This window comes from Herpailurus yagouaroundi, unplaced genomic scaffold, assembly GCF_014898765.1.
Source record: "Herpailurus yagouaroundi ecotype Mexico unplaced genomic scaffold, PumYag 29, whole genome shotgun sequence".
Taxonomy (NCBI): Eukaryota; Metazoa; Chordata; class Mammalia; order Carnivora; family Felidae; genus Herpailurus; species Herpailurus yagouaroundi.
The window spans coordinates 46670513-46689248 of NW_024412377.1; the positions used below are offsets into that span (position 1 = coordinate 46670513).

At 47.4% G+C, this 18736-nt stretch overlaps 1 protein-coding gene across 1 annotated transcript in view; it reads right to left on the minus strand.

Annotated features, from left to right (window-relative positions):
- Positions 1-1130: 1130 nt before the first annotated feature.
- Positions 1131-18736, minus strand: part of FAXDC2 (fatty acid hydroxylase domain containing 2) — a 25550-nt gene continuing 7944 nt past the window's right edge. Inside the window, exons 2-9 of the mRNA XM_040442945.1 lie at positions 14397-14441; positions 11441-11532; positions 11222-11325; positions 8275-8396; positions 3569-3774; positions 2980-3085; positions 2423-2589; positions 1131-1484 (exon numbers count right to left, since the gene is read on the minus strand). Coding sequence (XP_040298879.1) covers positions 1328-1484; positions 2423-2589; positions 2980-3085; positions 3569-3774; positions 8275-8396; positions 11222-11325; positions 11441-11532; positions 14397-14441 — 999 coding nt within the window. The 3' untranslated portion in view covers positions 1131-1327. The remainder of the gene's footprint in view (positions 1485-2422; positions 2590-2979; positions 3086-3568; positions 3775-8274; positions 8397-11221; positions 11326-11440; positions 11533-14396; positions 14442-18736) is intronic.

The window sequence follows — 18736 nt, forward strand, 5'->3', positions numbered from 1 at the left end:
TTTTTCTTTTTTTTTTTAATGTTTATTTTTGAGAGAGGAGAGAGAGAGACAGCACGAGCAGGGGAGTGGCAGAGAGAGAGGGAGACACAGAATCTGATGCAGGGCTCAAACCCACAAGCCGTGAGATCATGAACTGAGCTGAAGTCAGACACCTAACCGTCTGAGCCACCCAGGCCCCCCTCAGCCATGTTTTTCTTGCCTTCTCACTGGAGGAAGAGGGTTTCAGCCTCTTTGGTCCTACTTCAGGGAGGCTAATAAGGGGGCCTCAGGTGGATGTCCCCAAAGGTCAGGAACTCTGACCCTTCCCTCAGTGGATAAAAGGGCCCCCAGCATAGATCAACAGGGTTTAGCCTTTGGTTTCCGCATATGGCTGAAGGTAGGTGTCAGGGTCTGGTCTGCACCTCTTTGGTATCTCAGTTTTAATCCAGGGAGGGGCTCTCTCTGATTGGCATTTTTCTTTTCATAGAGGGATGATGTCTTTTCATAGTGGAGCAGAGTTGAAATGGGGCCTTTGTTGGCTGACTCAGAGTGTGTGTGTGTGTGTGTGTGTGTGTGTGTGTATTGGCAATGGGGGTGTCCTGGCCCTGGCCAGAGTAGGGTATAAGAAAAGCTTTTTGGTGCAGGAAGGGGCAAAGCAATACCTTCTGGTTCTCTCACCCCCTGGCACCAGAAGGAGCTCTCTCTCGAGTTGGGAGTGGCTTCCAGTCTTACTGCCACCTTTGCATTCTTTGTGTCTTGCCTAGGCCATAAAAAAGTCACCCGGGGTCTCACCTCTCCCTTTCCACAGCAAAGGACCACGGGGGACTTGCCCCGAGCCCTAGTAAGGTGGTTTCTTCCTTCTCACTGGCCTCCATTCTGGGGAACTGTTCTTGTTTCTCCCCCTTAAGCCAACTCCTGGTCCTGTTGAGGGACAGCAGAGGCTGTTGGGGGAGCCCTGGCCCCATCCTTGGCCCTACCTTTCTGGGAAGATGTGCTTCCCCTTGCCACAGTGGTGCTGTCATTAGAAAATGCATGGCTGGGGCACCTGGGCGGCTCAGTCAGTTGAGCATCCAACTTCAGCTCAAGTCATGATCTCACCTTTCATGAGTTCAAGCCCCACATGGGGCTCACTGCTGTCAGCACAGAGCTCACTTCGGATCCTCTGTCCCCCTCTGTGCCCCTCCCCTGCTCATGGCTCTCTCTCTCTCTCTCAAAAATAAATAAACCTGTAAAATAAGACAGAAAGAAACTGCATGGCTGAAGGAGCGAGTTAGATACAATCAGCACGCCTCGGGCCACCTTAGCAGTCCACTGAGGGGGACAGCCAAGGTGGCACTTGGGCCCTCTCTCAATCCATCTTCTTCGAGGGATCCGGGATGCTCTCAGACAGTGGAGTGAAGCCCAGCAGGAGTCTGTGTCTCTCGTAGGCCTTGGTCTGCTTAAACATGGTGTCAGTCCCATGGAGGTGGTCCAGCACCCCCAGCACCCCGTAGCACTGGTTGAACCTGTTGGAGAGAGGAAGGTGCTGGAGGTCGGTGCGCTGACTGACTTTTCATTTGCGTCAGCCTCACACACTTCTAGGCCTCCCTACCCCACAACCGTTCCCAACCATGCTGACCACCTACGTTGGAATATTCCAGGGAGTTGCATACATCCTGGGGCCGCCCTGGACTGAAAATCTATGATCTGCCTTTGAAAAGCTCTCTATGTGAGTCCAATACTCATAAGTCAACCTGTGGCAGAGCTTGGCTTGTCCAGGTAGGTTCAGGGACCACCTCCATCAGAATCCCCTGGAACACTCACTAAAATGCAGATTTCCAAGTCCTCCCCCCTGACACACACACACACACACACACACACACACACACACACTTTGATTCAGCATATTTGGAGTGGAACCCGAGAACCTGCATTTTATCAAAGTATCTCAGGTGATTATGGTGCTGGAGGTTTGTTGACCACACTTGAAAAAGCCTGGAGGCTTTCAGAGAGCACGCAAGTCTCCTTGAACTGCATACAGGATTCTTATGCATACATGCATTGTTGTGACAGTGTCTGTAGCTTACGTTTGATATTCAAAGGGTCCAGGACCTAAATAGAGGTTAAAAACACACAGCTGCTGGAAGACCCGGTGTCAGAAGGAAAAGAGCAAGGAGATCTAGGTCCAGCATGGTCATTATTTTCCCAACCTCCAGACCTCTCCCTTCACTAGCACCAGCACATTCCCCCCACCCCCAATGGAGCCCAACACAGGGTATGAACCCACAATCCTGAGATCAAGAGCTGAGCTGAGATCAAGAGTCAGACACTTAACCGACTGAGCCACCCAGCCGCACCTAGCACTGGCACGTTTAAACTGAGACATCAGGGTCTCTACTAGAAGCCTCAGGGGTGAAGGTGAAGGCTATTGCCCAGGGACCCACAGTGGGGAAAGAGGCCTTACCTGAGATGGTGGTAGTCATGGAATTCAGGTGAAGGCAGGAAAGGTAGGTGGTAGCCACAGTGGGAAACAGTGGTGCAGATGAGGGCCAAGGAAAACCACACGGCAATGGAGGACAAGTGGGAGCCCATTAGGATGGGACCCAGTACCACTGGCAGCATGTTGGAGGCCTGTAAGGGTAGGGCTGTTTGAAGGTGGACCCAAGAGAGATGGAGGGGACCAGTTGTGTGTCTAATTTGCCCCAGGGTACCACCCAGGGTGTCTACTTTGCCCCAGTCAAGACTTCCTTGACTCAGATCTGGAGAAGCTAAAAGAGTTGCAGAACCTTGATTTGCCCGCGTCATTTAGCTTTATAACTTTGGGACAAGTAATTAACTGTTTGAGATAAGTTATCTTGGGCATCTCACATAGCCTACCATAGGCCAGGCCAACAATAAATGGTAGCTGCTGAATGGGAAGAAGAGAGAAAGGGCCAATGTCTAATTCTCTGCAGGAGACCTTAGGGTAGGGGGTTGGGGCCCTCTGCCCTTTGCCTCTGGGGAGAGCGGAGCTCTACTGACCACATGCTCGATAGGGTGGGCGTAGAAAGAGATCACGCCAATGGGAGCTGTCCACTCATGGTGTTTCTTATGGATTTTCTTGTACAATGTTGGGTGGTGAAGGAGCCTGGGAAAATAGTTAAGTTAATAATCTGCCAATCTCCCTTTTCCCTTTCCCACCAGGCCATGAGAAACCAAAGGTAGGAACTAGGAGTTCTACCTATCAAGCAAAGTTGCAAACACATTGGACTGGCACTCAGACCTGCCTTCGAGCTCTACCCCCACCTCTTATGCTGCATCATTTGGATTACTTTGCCTCTCCCTACCTCAGTTGCATCAGCCATGGTGGGGATGATGCCCACAAAGGATTCAAAAAGGAAATCAAAGTGCCCTGCTGCACACATGAATGCAGAAGGCTCTCTTCTGGGCATTTCTCACTTGTTGCAAATTGTCAGTTGTGGCACAGAGATGTCTCCATGTTAACTAATAAGCTTTTGAGGCCCAGTGGTGGTGGTCCTACATCTACAATTCTGAGGCCTCCATTTCCTCCCTTAAAAGTGAGCCCTAGGAGAGGGAGAAGCCAGCTGTGCTCCAGCAGGGCCCCGCTCACCGGTGTGAGTAGTAGAACAGGACTTCGTTAATCAGAGTGAAGATAGCCAGCTCCAGAAGGAACCAGTGGAAGGTGGGTAGCTCTCGGCGGTAGGGGTCTCCCCGCACCTTGATGATGGGATAGAGGAAGACCACCATGGGGACAGATATCATGCACTGGTTGAAGAGAACTGTGCGCATAGACTGGCGTAGTTTCGTGGCGTCCACCTGCATCAGGGAAGGAAGGAGGGAGATGGACAAGAGTGTGAGAAGTAGGTCTTTCCCTTCTTGAAACTAGACTGTACTGTGACCCGCTCACAGGAGGCCCTCACTCAGGGTGGATGCTAGGCATGATGTTTGGCCATAGCTGGCAGCCCCTGACTGCTGCCCAAGGCCTGAGGTGGAACCATCTGGCAATACCCCTGCCTTTGGAAACTCCCTTCCCAGTAGCCATCTCCTAGGCCTGAGCCTGCGTTCTCCTCCCTGCAACTGTCACTGCTGTTCTCCGCATTTCTCTGGCCAGGCCCCACCTATTCCTGACAGGCACCTTAGGGCGCCTCTAGGGTGCTTGGAGAAGGCTGTCAGCTCTCAGGTTGATATCCTTATTCAGCCTCTGGGCCCCTCCTCATCCAGGAAGGCTTGATCAGAATGCAGAGATCAAGGTCCTCTGCCTCCTTATGTGGCCCAGCCCCCTAGACAAGGCCCAGAGTGAAGCATTTGTGCAAGAATCAGTAACCCCCTGACCCTTCCCTTCTTCAGAGCACTGGGGCTCCCAGGAATAGCCCCATGACCACAGGTCACTTCTCAGGTCCTGAGGAGCTAGTGTCAGATTGGTCATAAGGGATTTCTCCCTGAGTTCTCTTTGTGAGCTGGAGGGGTTCCAGCTGCAAGGTAAAGCTGGGTTCAGAGTGATCCTCAGTCTTCAGGCCTTCCTCTTCCTCTAACTTTTGCAGGCACTGCATATATTGACTGACTGGAATCCACTCTCTACGCTTTCAGTTCCATCCCATGGTGAAACCAGGTCTGGCCAGCCTGGTTTGAGAGCACCGTTAGACGAAGCCGTATACCTCTTCTGGAAACCTCGACCAAGAGGAGTGTGTCACATCTGTTTACTCCTTCATTTATTTGACCGATACTTCTGAGCACCCTCTATGTTGCAGGCAGTGTCCCATGTGCTGGGAAGGAAGCAATAGTCAAAACAAAGATTGCTTTCTTCATTGAGTTTATATTCCTGGCACCAGTAATTTTAAATACAATGGTCAGGGTAAGCTTTGTGGAGATGGTGAGGTTTGAACAAAGAGATGAGGAAGGTGAGGGAAACAGATACCTGGGGAAGAGAGTCTTCAGGCCAAGGGAACAGCTGGTGAAAAGGCTCTCAGGGACATTGCAGGTATACTTGACTGGAGAGGAGCGAGCGAGTGAGGTGGGGAGAAGTAGGAGGTGAGGCCAAAATGGTGGGGAGGAGCCAGAGCAGATAGGGTCTTGTAGGTCATTGGGAAACTTTGATTTTTACTCCAAGGGAAATGGGGGGGGGTCACTGTGAGAAGACAAGTGACAAGCTCTTAACAGGAATCCTCTGGCTGCTGTATTGGGAACAGACTGTAAAGGAGCAAGAATAGACACAGGGAGACCAATGACAGTTGCGGTAATATTGACAGAAGACAGTGATGGCTCAGACCAGGGTGGTGGCAGTGGAGGTAGTGAGAAGTGGTTGGATTCCGGAACTATTTTGGAAATAGAGCCAACATGGTTCCTGACAGATCGGATGTGGAGTATGAGGGAGAGAAAGTAGTTGAGGACCAACTAGAAATTGAGGCATTGCCATGAACTCAGACTGGGGAGGATGTGGGTAGCAGTCTTTGAGGGGTTGATCAGAAATTCTCCTGGGGACATGTTGGACTGGAGATGTCTGTTAGACATCCGCGTAGAGATGTCAAAGAGGCATTTGGCAACTTGAGCCTGGAATTCAGAAGAGAGTTCCGGGCTAGAGACAGAAATGTGTGAGCTGTCGGCATATAGATTGTATTTAAAGTCATGACACTGGAACAGATAAGTGAGGGTATGAAGACAGAGACAGGGAGCAAGGCCAGAGCCCTGGGACACTCAGCAGTAGGAGGCTCGGGTGGGGAGGGGCAAGGGGAAGAGGAACCAGAAGAGCTGGAAAAGCCAGGTATGAGAAGATATAATAAGGATATAACAGGCCCACTAGTTCTGATGAGATAAGCCCACCTGCCGGGAGCTATTTAGGCGAAACAGTGCTGTGGTGGGAAAGGCCCCACCAGAGGAGGTTCAAAGAAGACGCGAGATGATAAAGGTTTGTGGCTATTTAGGAGATACAGGCTGAAGGATTTAGGGTGAAGTTTTGTAATGTCTGGAACTTACTTTCAGATGGTTAAGCTAAAAAGTATAGATGCATACATAGCTATATATTTTTACGTAGAGATAAAGCAAATCCTGTAAAATATTTAGAATTGGTGGAGCTAGGTGGTGTGTAAATGAGTGATCATTGTACTGCTTTTTCAACTTCTGTGTCTATGCTTCCAGTTTTTCATGATTACAAAATGTCGGGGGGGAGGGGAGGAGGAAAGAGGATGGAGAGAAACTGGAAACTATACAGACAACTCTTTCAAAGAGCCCGGTTGCCAAGGAGAGCAGAAATAGGAGTGGTATTGAGTCTGGAGGATGGGGGCAAGGGGGTTTGCTTTGGTTGGATCTTAAGATGGGAAAAATTACAGCATGTTTAATAATCCAGAGGGAAAGAGCCTAGGAGAGGGAGGGGGAAAGGGAAGAGAAAGGAGAAATTTCCTGAGGTAAACAAGAGGTAATAGGGTGTAGCACTCGGAGAGGGGAGGAAGGGGTTAGCAACGGAAGCAAAGAGAGTGCACCTGTTCTATCAGGTGGAAGGCGGAGCTGGAGTGGGGAAGTCTGTGGGATCTGTCTTCAGCTTGCCCCTGTTTACTTAGCGAAGTAGGAAGTCAGGGAGTTGGGGATGTGAGGAGGGAGGAGGAGCTTCGGACTGGCTATCGAGGAGAGTAGAGAGCAAGCAGGGGCGGGGAGCTGTGCGCCTGAGGTGGGAGCACCGGACCTAGAGTCCGGTGAGACGACGCCCCGGCTCTGCTTCCTAGTGACGCTCTGACCTTGAGCTAGTCACTGCACCTTTCTGGGCCTCGGCTTCTGCAAAATGCAACCCGCCCTTCCCTGTGTGCCTCTCCGATCACTGTAGATGGTCACAATGAACGTCGTCATGGTAGGTAATACTCTTGACAGCTGATGTGGCCTGGTGGTTAAGAGTACGAGTTGGGTCAGAGAGCTTGAGCGTGAATCGTCTACCCATGTCCCACCTCAGAGCCTGTTTGATCATCTGGCCCCTGAAGGCTATTACAGTACTTGGCCTTGAAGACCTAAGGCTGTAGCCAATGGTGCCTGGCAAGGAGACCGCCATGGTCTGACAGATGAAGGGCTCTCGACAGCCAAGCACTGGCTTTGATAGGCTCCGGTCCATGCCTGCCACGCTGGATCCAGGGGAGGCCCCCGGCTGGCTGGCAGCTATTGTGTCCAGTGAGGGGGTTTGTAAGCCCGGCCAGCAGCCCTGGTTCGGGAAGGGGCTATTCCGAAAGCCTGGGTCCGGGGCACTATTTTTCTGCTTTCTGGAGTGCTGGGCTGGGGCAGAATGCCCTGAATGCTGAGATGAGCCACCCAGGCACCTGGACAGCTAATTAAAAGATAATTGTCTTCTCCGGGAAAGGAGCCAGAATGTGTTTTGGGTGGAAACTGGACAAAGAAGCTGGGTTTAAGAATCAGCTCCCCACTGCACAAGAAAAGGCTCTTGGAGGTTGTCAAAGCACCAAGGGGGTGACTGGGCTCCGGGCACAGTGGGACTCATTTCCCGTGGTGTGTAAGTCAGAGATGTGTGTACTGGCCTTCTCTCCCTTCCCGGGCCAGGGGTTCCTCATAAGCAGAGTCCAGGCCTTGTTCACTGTGGATCTGCTATGCACCAGCAGTTAAATGACTGGGGAGAAGGACCTGCTTAAAATCCAGCCACTGCCCACACATTCAGAACCCTCTATTCACAGTGGGCTAGCCACTGTCTCAGCAGCTGTGTCCCTCACTCATGACAGCTGTCATCTGTGCTTTCAGCCTCCAGCCACCGCCATCCCTGCTTCGGGTGGCCGAGGTGGGGGGCTGCCTAACACCACTGCACTCAGCCCAGTGCCAAGCTGACCCCATCATTTTGGTTCCCAAAAGGCTGACGGCAGTGCTGTGGGGGCAGTGCAGGCAGGCACAGAGCTGGGGCTGGGAATCAGGAGACTGGAACATTCGTCCTGCCTGGCTGGCTCTGAGAAGTGGGCAGATTACTTCCTCTCTCTAAGCTTCTCAGCTGGGGAAGCCTTGTGCACAATAACTTGGCTCACAGTGGCCACACTCTCTCCTGGGCCTGCAATGAGAATTTTTTTTTAAGTTTATTTATTTATTTTGAGAGAGAAAGAGAAGCGGGAAGGGCAGAGAGAGAAGGACAGAGAGAACCCCGAGCAGGCGCCACACACGGTCAGCACAGAGCCCGATGTGGGGTTCAAACCCATGAACCGCGAGATCATGACCTGAGCCGAAACCAAGAGTCAGACCCTTAACCGACTGAGCCACCCAAGCATCCCTGCAGTGAGAATTTTCAGTGTGGCTTCAGCTCTTGCTTTCTGTGCTTAGACCAAGAGAAGCCACAGCAACACTCACTGGTTCATTCTGGCCAACTTGAATTCGGTAACGGGAGATGAAGTTCGGTTTTCTGGCTGTGTCAGCCACCAGCAGAAGCCCGTTGAAGCTCCAGAAAAGCAGAGCAGGTACTAGAATGGTAGCTAAGGTTGGGAAGTAGAAGGCAACGATCAGAACAATTAAGGTTCTCACAGCACATGTATTAACTGAACACGAGCTTGATGGTGACGAAGGCTGCATTGTAGATAGTCCCTTGCCAGGGAGGTCTTGGAGCTCCGGGCCATAGGGCCTACCTTTAGTCCTGGGGTGACCAACTAGCTGGGGGAACTCAGCCAGGTCACTTAAGGAGTGTCTCTATTGTCTTAGTTGTAAAATGGGGACAACAACCTTCTAGGTAGTTGAAGACAAAAAAAAAAAAAAAACAAAAATTTGTTAAATATAAATAAAATTTATAATACATGTATAACCTTTATAATACAATAATAAATAAATAAACTAAAATAAATTTAGGTTGACATCTGGGAGTCTGTGCCCACTGAGCCCTTTATGAATTCGAAGGAAGGTAGAAACAGAGGGAGCTCCTGCTATGATTCAGTTCCCAATGAGCCACTGGACTAGGAGTCAGTTGGGAACCTAATCCCTATTAACTGAGCAGTGGGACTTCAGGAATCCAGTCTGCATTTCCCAAAGTGGAAAACTCATCTCTCAAGGCCCTCCATGATTAAACAGCGTTCATACCTAAGTCTCTTGGAGAGCCATGGTCCAGACTAACGTGCCAACGGCTCTAAAAATCCCTGCAGTGGAGAAACCTATTTGACTTTGTTAAACTCAGCCTTTCCCAGTCTTTTTTTACCCTAGAACTTTTGTTTTCTCAGGCCACCTAAGAATAGGGTGGCCATGCATCCCTATCTGCCCAGGATAGTTTCAGTTTACATCTAGCAGTCTAGCATAATTGTTAACAGTGCCTCATTTACTCTCACAGATGTCCCTATTTGGATGATACATTGTATGGCCACCCCACCTATTCACATCCCACAGCACTGATGTTCTACAGGATACTTTCAAAAATGCTGATCAAGATTTAAAATTTAGATACGGGTTTTTTTTGGATCCACATCCCACTTTCCTGGCAAAGTCATTCCAAGTATCTCTGATATCCAACTGTGAAGACTTTGTCCCCCCTGTTGGCAGTTATTGGAGTGACAGTACAATGTTACCTAACTCTTGTGCTATTAATGCTGCCCATGGTTTGCTTCTTCCTTCTAAATATCCCAAGGGGCAAGGACATTTTACTTAACTCTATGCCTCTGTACCGCTCCTCCAGTACCCTTCTTGCTGCCACCAGAAACCCAGTGCCCGTGGCAGGTGGGATCTGAGAAATATTTGGCCAGCACTGTGGGGAAATATGATTAACACAATGTCTTGGAGAGCAGTTTGACAGTATCAGAAGGTATTAAAAAAAAAAAGCGAGTGTAACAGAGACAGGAAAAAAGAAAAAAGGACACACATATATCCATACACACATCCTTTACTGCATTAAAAAAAAAAATCATAGTAGAACACTTAAGGAGCCTGAATGTCCATTTATAGGGAATGGACTAAATAGAAGAGTATCTCTATACAATGGATTAGATGAGGCAGCTTAAGATAATAAGTCGGTCTATACTCACTGACATGGAAAGATGTCCACAATCTATTCAATGAAAAAAAAAATGGTGTCTTAAAAGTTCAACCATATATCCAATATTAAGACATTTATACTTATATATTAACTGTGGTTATTTCTTGGATATGGGATTGGGTGAGTTTCATTTTCTTCATGCTTATTTGAATTGTCTGATTTTTATTTTTAACACTGAACATGTATTTACTTTTATTCTCAGAAATAACAAGCTTTCTTATTTTGGAAAAAAAATGTTAGGTCGGTAGTTGCCTGGTGGGCCATCCATCAGGGTGGCTGCCTGCTTGCGAATCCAAAAGCTCCTTGAGGGATATGGAATAAAAGCCCCAACAAGAGAAGATCTTGAACTTTCTTCCAGTTGTAACACTTAAAATTGCAAATACTTAACCTCCCTGGTATTTGCGTATCATTGGGGTGAAAGGTAGTTTTCCTATCACTGCAACAGAAATATATCAAATGTTTCACCACCACTTTCCCCATATACATTTGCAATCTGCATTGTTCTTTTCAATGACTGCATAAGATTGCATTGAACCTGTCATAGTTAATGTTTAGCCTGTTCTCAGAGTTCTCCTTCCAGCTGGAAAAAAATTGTCAGGGACGTTTTATTTGTACTTTTGCTTTGTGACAACTGGCACTTTTTTATATCTCCCCTTCTGGACTATGACATAGCTTTTGAAATGAGGGAAACATTTCATCTTAAATACCTCTATGTCCTCCATATAAGTTTGGCACAGACTAACAGTAATAAATATTATTTGAGTGAATGAATGCGTCATTGAGGACATTCACTATTGCAGACAATGCTGTTATAAATATCTATGTTGAAATGATACCTTTTCTTTGGCTTGTTGACCGCCATTCACACTGCCGGTAAATATTGATTAAGTGACCACATGCTGTCAAGCCCCGAGAGCTATATTTCACTAGATACAAGGACATAGTCTCACAGGATATAGAGCAGCTCTCTGTGCTGTGGACCTGACATCCAGAAGCAGGATTATTACTCTAAACATGCATTCAGTTTTACACAAATCACTTCTTTTTTTATTCTTCTATTTTGGGAGGGGGAGGTCTCAAGTTCTTTTCTTAGATGTCCTTAGGCATCCATTACAGATTGCCCACAAATTTAGCACTCTTTGGGATTAACACTGTCTTAAATTGTAAGTCTTCATTCCTTGGAATAAAGAACTGAGAAATCTCAAAATAGAGAAGAAAACAACAGAAAAAGAATTAAGCTATAATCATGTACCCAAGCCCTAAGCACTGGTGGTCTGGGAACCTCACCTATAATGTAGAGGATCCACTCCTTCCCTTCGAATGTAGACAGGAGCCTCTCCCATTGGGCTTGCTGAAAACAGCCAGAAGCATCCCAAAATCTCTGAAGTTGCCTTGGGAGAAAAATCATTCAGGTTTCTGGGTGAAGCTCCTTACTCCATGCTCTGCCTCCAGACCAGCAGCACCCTGCCCCCAGCTCCAGAATTAAAGCTGGTTGTGTAGACTTACCCTGAGACCAAGTTCGAGAAGGCCACAAGCAAGAGAAGGCCAGAGCCCAGGATGAAAGCCGCCTCCTTCATGGAGCCCCAGATGCGTTCCTCCTAGAGGAGGACAAGAAAAGTGTGAGGCCCCAGCAAGCCTCCTACCGTCACGGCAGAAGTCACAGCCCACAGTAGTGAGCTGCTACCCAGTCCTGGCAGGAATGATGTGGGATCAGGATCTCCACCACGTCAGCGTGGTGCATCGGCTGACCTTTTCCCAGCCTCTACGGGAGGTTCTTCCTGAGCAAGAGCTCTCAGGCTGTATTTGGGTGTGTTTATAAAAATAACAACTCAAGGTTGGGGGAGGGAAGAGAACAAACCTGACCCCAGAGAAACTAGCGAACGGTTTTGTCACCCCGAGAGGGTCAGGTGAACCTCCCGCAGCGGTAGGCTTTCATCACCAGTCCTTCTGTGGCATAGAAATGCCCATCACTTATCCGGTGGAATCACCCGGGAGCTTTTAAAAAATCCCGATGACCGGGTTCCTCTGCAAGCTGATTTCCTAAGAGTCTCCAGGGTGAGACCTGGGCTTCTATGTTTCTGAAAGCTCCCTAATTCAAGTAGGCAGGCAAGGCTGAGTCAGCCATCACAGAAAGATCTGCAGTCTGTGATGAGGGCATAGGGACTTCACTGTGTTCATGGGCCAGGCCTCTTTCCCCATCCCCATCACCCTCTTGCTTGTGAAGAAAAGAACGAACACATGTTTTGACTTTTAATAAGGCCTCTGTTTCTGGTGAGATTAGCCTGGGATGCCAGTGGGACAGGATAATGAGAAGTTCTAGGGGCAAAGAACAGACCCTTGGCAATCACTGGTCCCTTACCTATGCTCCTCCAAAAGTCTAAAGCAGAGACAGATCATTGCAAGCTCGATGGCCAAACAAGGTGCCAGATTTGGAGAGGGAAAAATACTGGCTGTCAGGTGTGTCACCAATTTCCATTGTACCATGGACAGAAATTACAAACGTCCTTTACATGTTCTATTCTAGATCTAAGCCCCGATGGAGTCTGGTTATATTTCATGGGACAGAACTGGATGGTGGCCTACAGGTATGTGCCTGAAGCTTATCTGCAGTTTGTGACTTGTACCACGTACACAGGGTCAGGGGGGTGCTGTTGGGGGAAGCTGATCCCATAGGGACACTACATTTTAATCCAGACTTTGAAGATCTGAAGGAGCAGCTTGTTTTGACTGACCCATTCACAGCAATCTGAACCTGCACTGGATTATTTATTCTCAGCGTACCCCATCCCACCTCTGATCAGAAGACCAAGAAGAAGTAAATCATTTTCCATGGCTGGTGAAAAGGTTTTGAAGCACTGGTGCTCCTCAGGGTCTTGAACTCTGGAAGTGAACTTTTCCCTCTCTCCTGGAGGGCTTGATGGGGAGGACCAATCAGAGAAACTTGTTCTTTTAAATAGGCCACTGAAAGGTCGCCCTCAAGCTTGCCAGACATTTAATTTGGACTTTGCCTTTATTCCTTTTTTAGTATTCAGAGGATCCTTTTCATGAACTTTTCCAGATTCACTAGAAATTTTTCATTTCAGTGTAATCAGATCAAGCTAAATGAAATTAAAAACCTCAATTTTAGGGTCACCTGGGTGGCTCAGTCAATTTAGCATCCGACCGGCTCAGGTCATGATCTCGCAGTTCGTGGGTTCGAGCCCCACGTCAGGCTCTGCACTGACAGCTCAGAGCCTGGAGCCTGGTTCAGATTCTGTGTCTCCTTCTCTCTCTGTCCCTTCCCCACTCCCACTCTGTCCCTGTCTCTCTCAAAAGATAAATAAACATTAAAAAATTTTGGGTGGGAATGCAAACTGGTGCAGCCGCTCTGGAAAACAGTGTGGAGGTTCCTCAAAAAATTAAAAATAGATCTACCCTATGACCCAGCAACAGCATTGCTACGAATTTACTAAGGGATACAGGAATGCTGATGCATAGGGGCACTTATACCCCAATGTTTACAGCAGCACTTTCAACAATAGCCAAATTATGGAAAGAGCCTAAATATCCATCAACTGACGAATGGACAAAGAAATTGTGGTTTATATACACAATGGAATACTACTTGGCAACGAGAAAGAATGAAATTCTGCCATTTGCAACAACGTGGATGGAACTGGAGGGTATTATGCTAAATGAAATAAGTCAGTCGGAGAAAGACAGATACCATATGTTTTCACTCTTATGTGGATCCTGAGAAACTTAACAGAAGACCATGGGGGAGGGGAAGGGAAAAAAAAGTTAGAGAGGGAGGGAGCCAAACCATAAGAGACTCTTAAAAACTGAGAATAAACTGAGTGTTGATGGGGGGGTGGGTGATGGGCATTAAGGAGGGCACCTGTTAGGATGAGCACTGGGTGTTGTATGGAAACCAATTTGCCAATAAATTTCATATTAAAAAAAATAAAACCTTAACTTCATGATAGGCTTAGCCATTTTTTTTTTCAGTAGTTATGGTGTTTTCTCTCTCTCTGGCAGCCCAAGGGAACAGAATAGAAACAGCCCAAAGGGCTCAGTAAAGTGCAGAAGTTAGTTGGGGTCGAGAGCCGCTTCCCAGTCCCACTTTCTAGCCCCCAGTGGGCCTCTCCTGTCTCTGGAGCAGTTACAGAAAGGGGTGGTTTCAAAGGCCTGAGGCACGGGACATTCTTAGGGGCCAAGAGGGAATGCGAGCACAGCTAGCGGGCTTTTGGGCCACTCTCATGCGGTCCTGCTCCCTCTCACAGGCAAAGGGGCTACGGTTACATGGCAGCCTGAAGTCCAAGGGTTTCTGCTCAGCTACTGAAATGAGCACCACCACCACCAATGTGTCAGCTACCCCTAAACCTTGGGGGAGACCTCAGATACGCAGCACCTGCAGATATGGAAAGAGTCACGGGCTGCGTTCTCCCCAGCTTGGGGAAGCGGGGGTGGTGCTGGCATTTACCTGTTTGGGCTTCTCCTGTCGCATACTTCCGGCTTCTCCCTTCATCTGGAATAAGAAAGCACCCCGTGAGTCACGATGTCATGTTCACGTGCAACCAAGCAAGTAGAGAATGAAGAAAGTCAAGGTGAATGGCTAGCCCTGATTTAAAAAAAGAAAATTAAGTTTATTTATTTATTTTGAGAGAGAGAGAGAGAGAAAGAGAATCCCAAGCAGGCCCCACACTGTCAGTGCAGAGCCCAACATGGGGCTTCCTCCCATGAACCATGAGATTGTGGCCTGAGCCGAAATCAAGAGTCGGAAGCTTAACTGACTGAGCCACCCGGGTGCCCCACCAGACGTGATTTTTAATGCTGGGTACTCATTAAAAGTCACCTGGGGAGTTAGAGAACCTCTGTCTGGGCTCCACCTCTGGAGACTGAGTTGGTGTGGGCATAGGTAACATGAATCACAGAGAGCAGGCAACAGGGGGCTCGATCTTCATGGAACTAGCTTTCCAAGAGATGGGCTGTGACTAATCCTTCTTTTGAATAGTTTCACTCCCAGCCTCAGCACAACCCTGTCTCACTCAGACTAGATCTTTCCTCCACATCTCCACAGTATCCTAACTGCCAATGGCCCACAGCCCCAAGGAGCCAGGACTGAAGCCAGGACTCTGCCTGGCTGGCTGGGACAGCTTACACAACCTCCGGAAGTCAGGTTACCACACACGTGGGCTGCAGTTTTAATGCCGATGAAAATTGAAGCATTTTGCAAACTGTAATAATGACTCAACGTCTCCAGGACACTAGGTTTGCCAGGAGCATTCAGACCAGAAACCAACTGTGTATTTATCTATAGGAATTGTTAAGACAGCCAGTCTTGAAATCTGATACCTTCCTCAAGGTCATGTCAGAAGTGTGTCTATCACTTATTAGTTTTATGATTGTGGTCAAGATGGCCTCTCTGGGCCTCAGTTTCCTTGGCTGTGAAATGGGAATAAGAACAGGGTATCCCACTCATGTGATTTCTGCTGGGAAGCTGTAAGCGCCATGAGAACAGGCTCTCTGTGTAGCTTTCCCTGGGCCTTTGCTGAGTAGGTGCTTAGCATACGTAGCGTGGATGAATCGAGCAGAGGGTCTGGTTCACTGGGCCAGTGTTTCCCTGGATGTATCTCAGGAACTCCTATGTCTGAGTCATCAGAGGTTTGCTGAAACCCAGATTTCCCAGCTACACTCTAAAGCAGGGTCTCTTAGTGTGGAGCCTGGACACCTGCATTTTAGACTTGTTCCCGAGGTGATTCTTCTGAGGGACTTTGCTGCCAGCCCTGGCTAGGTATGCCGTGTGCTGTGAGTTGGTCAGGATAATGGTAGGAGAGTGAGATAAAAACTGGCAGCAATCACCTGAGGTGTATGGGGCACAGGCTGGCCCCGGAAAACATCTTCTCACCCACTCCTACTCCCATTCCCTCTTCTTGGCAGAAAACGGAAGCTGGAAGTTTTGACTGCTGCAAGACAGTACTTCCCTAAGTCTACCAACTGGGGGAGATATCACCAACATGATGAAATTCAACTCACGTTTAATCAACTAAGTAAGCACCACCCATCGGCTCCTGCTCTGAGCAAGGCCCCACGGTGGTACTGAACTCTTTATATACTATGTTTTTTCCAATACATGCATACCTGTGATAAAGCTTTATTTACAAGTTCAGCACAGGAAGAGATCAACAACAACAATGATAAAAGTTATAACAATATACTGGAATAAAAGTTATGTGAATGTGAGTGATCTCTCTCTCTCTCTCATTCTTTCTCAAAATATCTAAGATCCTTCCGGACAGAAATCTTTTGTCCACGTTCATACTCCCCAGCATGGCAGCCGTGATCCAACTGCACCTGCCACAGACTTGCCTTTGCTCATGGTCACTACAGTTTGGTCTCAGGCAGCCATGGCATCAACGTTAGCCTTTATTCTCAAGAAATTGCTTGGTTTTCCTGATGGCTTGCGTCTTTGGTATGTGTTCTTGCAACTACTGTGTGCCCTTCTGAATGCATTTCCTAATCTTGGCCTTTTCCAGTATTATCTTGGCATTCTGATGAAGCGTTTTTGTGATGAACTTAAAGCGTTTCTCCATATGTGAAACAATGCCATGACTTCTCTGGGAACGTGGCAGCCTGGACCGTGACTGGATTTGGCAGTCGGGGGTGGCTGGGGATTGCACTTGCCCTGAGTAGCCAGCCAGCTTGACTTTGTTGAGTGTCTCACCACCTGTTTTATTGTAAAGCTTTAGTAATGACAAATGTGGTGCTAGCCTATCAGTAGGCAGACATATATAACAGGTTAGAAAGTCCAGAAACAGACCTAAATCTATATATGTGTATATACACACATATATATGGGAATTTAGTGGATGATAAAAAGAAGTCAATATAAATGGACTTTGAATTGAACAGATGCTGAACCTCCCCTATGATAAGAGAAGTGTGAACTGAAACTACGAGAGATTATTTCTCACCCATCAGCAGGGCAACAATCCAAAAGTTTGATCGCATGAGCTGCTAGTGAGGCTGAGGGGACTTTGAAACTGTATTTGTTCTCTGTGTGTCAACTATACTAAAAACAAAAAATGTCTTTATTGATATGTAATTCACATACCATACAATTTACCCATTGAAAGTGTACATTCATGTGGCTTTTAGTATATATTCATAGAGTGGGGCACTCACCACCAGGACTGATGTTAGAACATCTTCATACCCCACAGAAAAACCCTGCACCCTTCAGTCATCAATCTCCAGTCCCTCTCTCCTTCCACCCCCACCCCAGCCCTAGACAACCATTAATCCACTTTCTGTCTCTATGGATTTGCCTATCCTGGGCATTTTTCTATAAATGGAATCATACACTATGTGGCCCTTTGTGACCGATTTCTTTTACTTGGCATGTTTTCAAGGTCCATCCAGGTGGTAGCATGTATCAGTTTTTTTTTTTTTTTTTTTTTTATTGCCAAGTAACATTCTATTACATGGAGAGATCGTATTTTGTTTACCCAATCATCTGTTGATTGACATTTGGGCTGTTGCCACTTCGTGGCTATTACGAATAATGCTGCTATAAACATTCAAGGACAAGCTATTGCATGGATGTATGTTTTTATTTCTCCCAGATATGTACCTAGGGGAAGAATTGCTGGATCATCTGGTGACTACATTTAACCTTTTTGGGACTATAAAGTGGTCGCACCACTTTACATTTCCAACAGCAACGTATGAGGGCTCTAATTTGTTTATGTCCTCACCAACACTGATTATGGTCCCTGCCAAATAGTGTCATAACTATGACTGTATTTGTCATCACTATTTCTAGCTGAAGAGCGTTACAGGGCACCTGGCTGGCTCTGTCAGTAGAGCTCGCAACTCTTGATCTCAGGGCTGTGAGTTGGAACCCCATGTTGGGCGTAGAGATTACTGCATACGTACATACATACATAATACATACATAAGTAAGAGCATTACAGATCATCTGGTTCTGCCATGTGACGAGGGTGAAGAAACCTAGATAAAGGAGGCCAGGTGACTTCCCAGAGTTTGTAGAAGGCACAGCCAGGATCAGAGCCCGGCTTCCAATATCTCTAAGGATATTTTATTCTTTTGTGTTTGATTGTACTCAGTTTTATTATTCTGGATGCATGTTTACCAGCTATGTCCTTAGGAAATACTGCTTCCCTTTGACTCACACTTCTTATAGATTACTTAGGCTGGAGAAGGGAAGAGAGAACAGTGACCTATGAAGTGCCTTTAGGGGGTTAAGGAGTTAGGACAGCAGAAGGAGGTGAAATAAATGTAAGCCACTTGCCATCTCCAGGAGATGACGTTACGCAGCAGGGATGCAGTTAGTTCAGAGGAAAGGTCTGTCGAGGAGAAAAACTGGGACATTGGATACCCAGTCAGTGAGACAGCCTCTGATATAAGAAAAGGCACCAGAGTGGGGCACCTGGGTGGCTCAGTTGGATGAGCGTCTGACTTCGGCTCAGGTCATGATCTCATGGTTGAGAGTTAGAGCCCCGAGTCGGGCTCTGTGCTGACAGCTCAGAACCTGGAGCCTGCTTTGGATTCGGTGTCTCCCTCTCTATCTGCCCCTCCCCCTCTCACATTCTGTCTGGCTCTCTCTCTCAAAAATAAACAAACGCTAAAAAAAAAAACCCAATAGCCAAATTATGGAGAGAGCCCAAATGTCCATCAACTGATGAATGGATTAAGAAGTATATGTATACACAGGTATACATGTATACACACACATATACATACATATATACATATATATGTATATCTACATACATATATACATATATATGTATATCTACA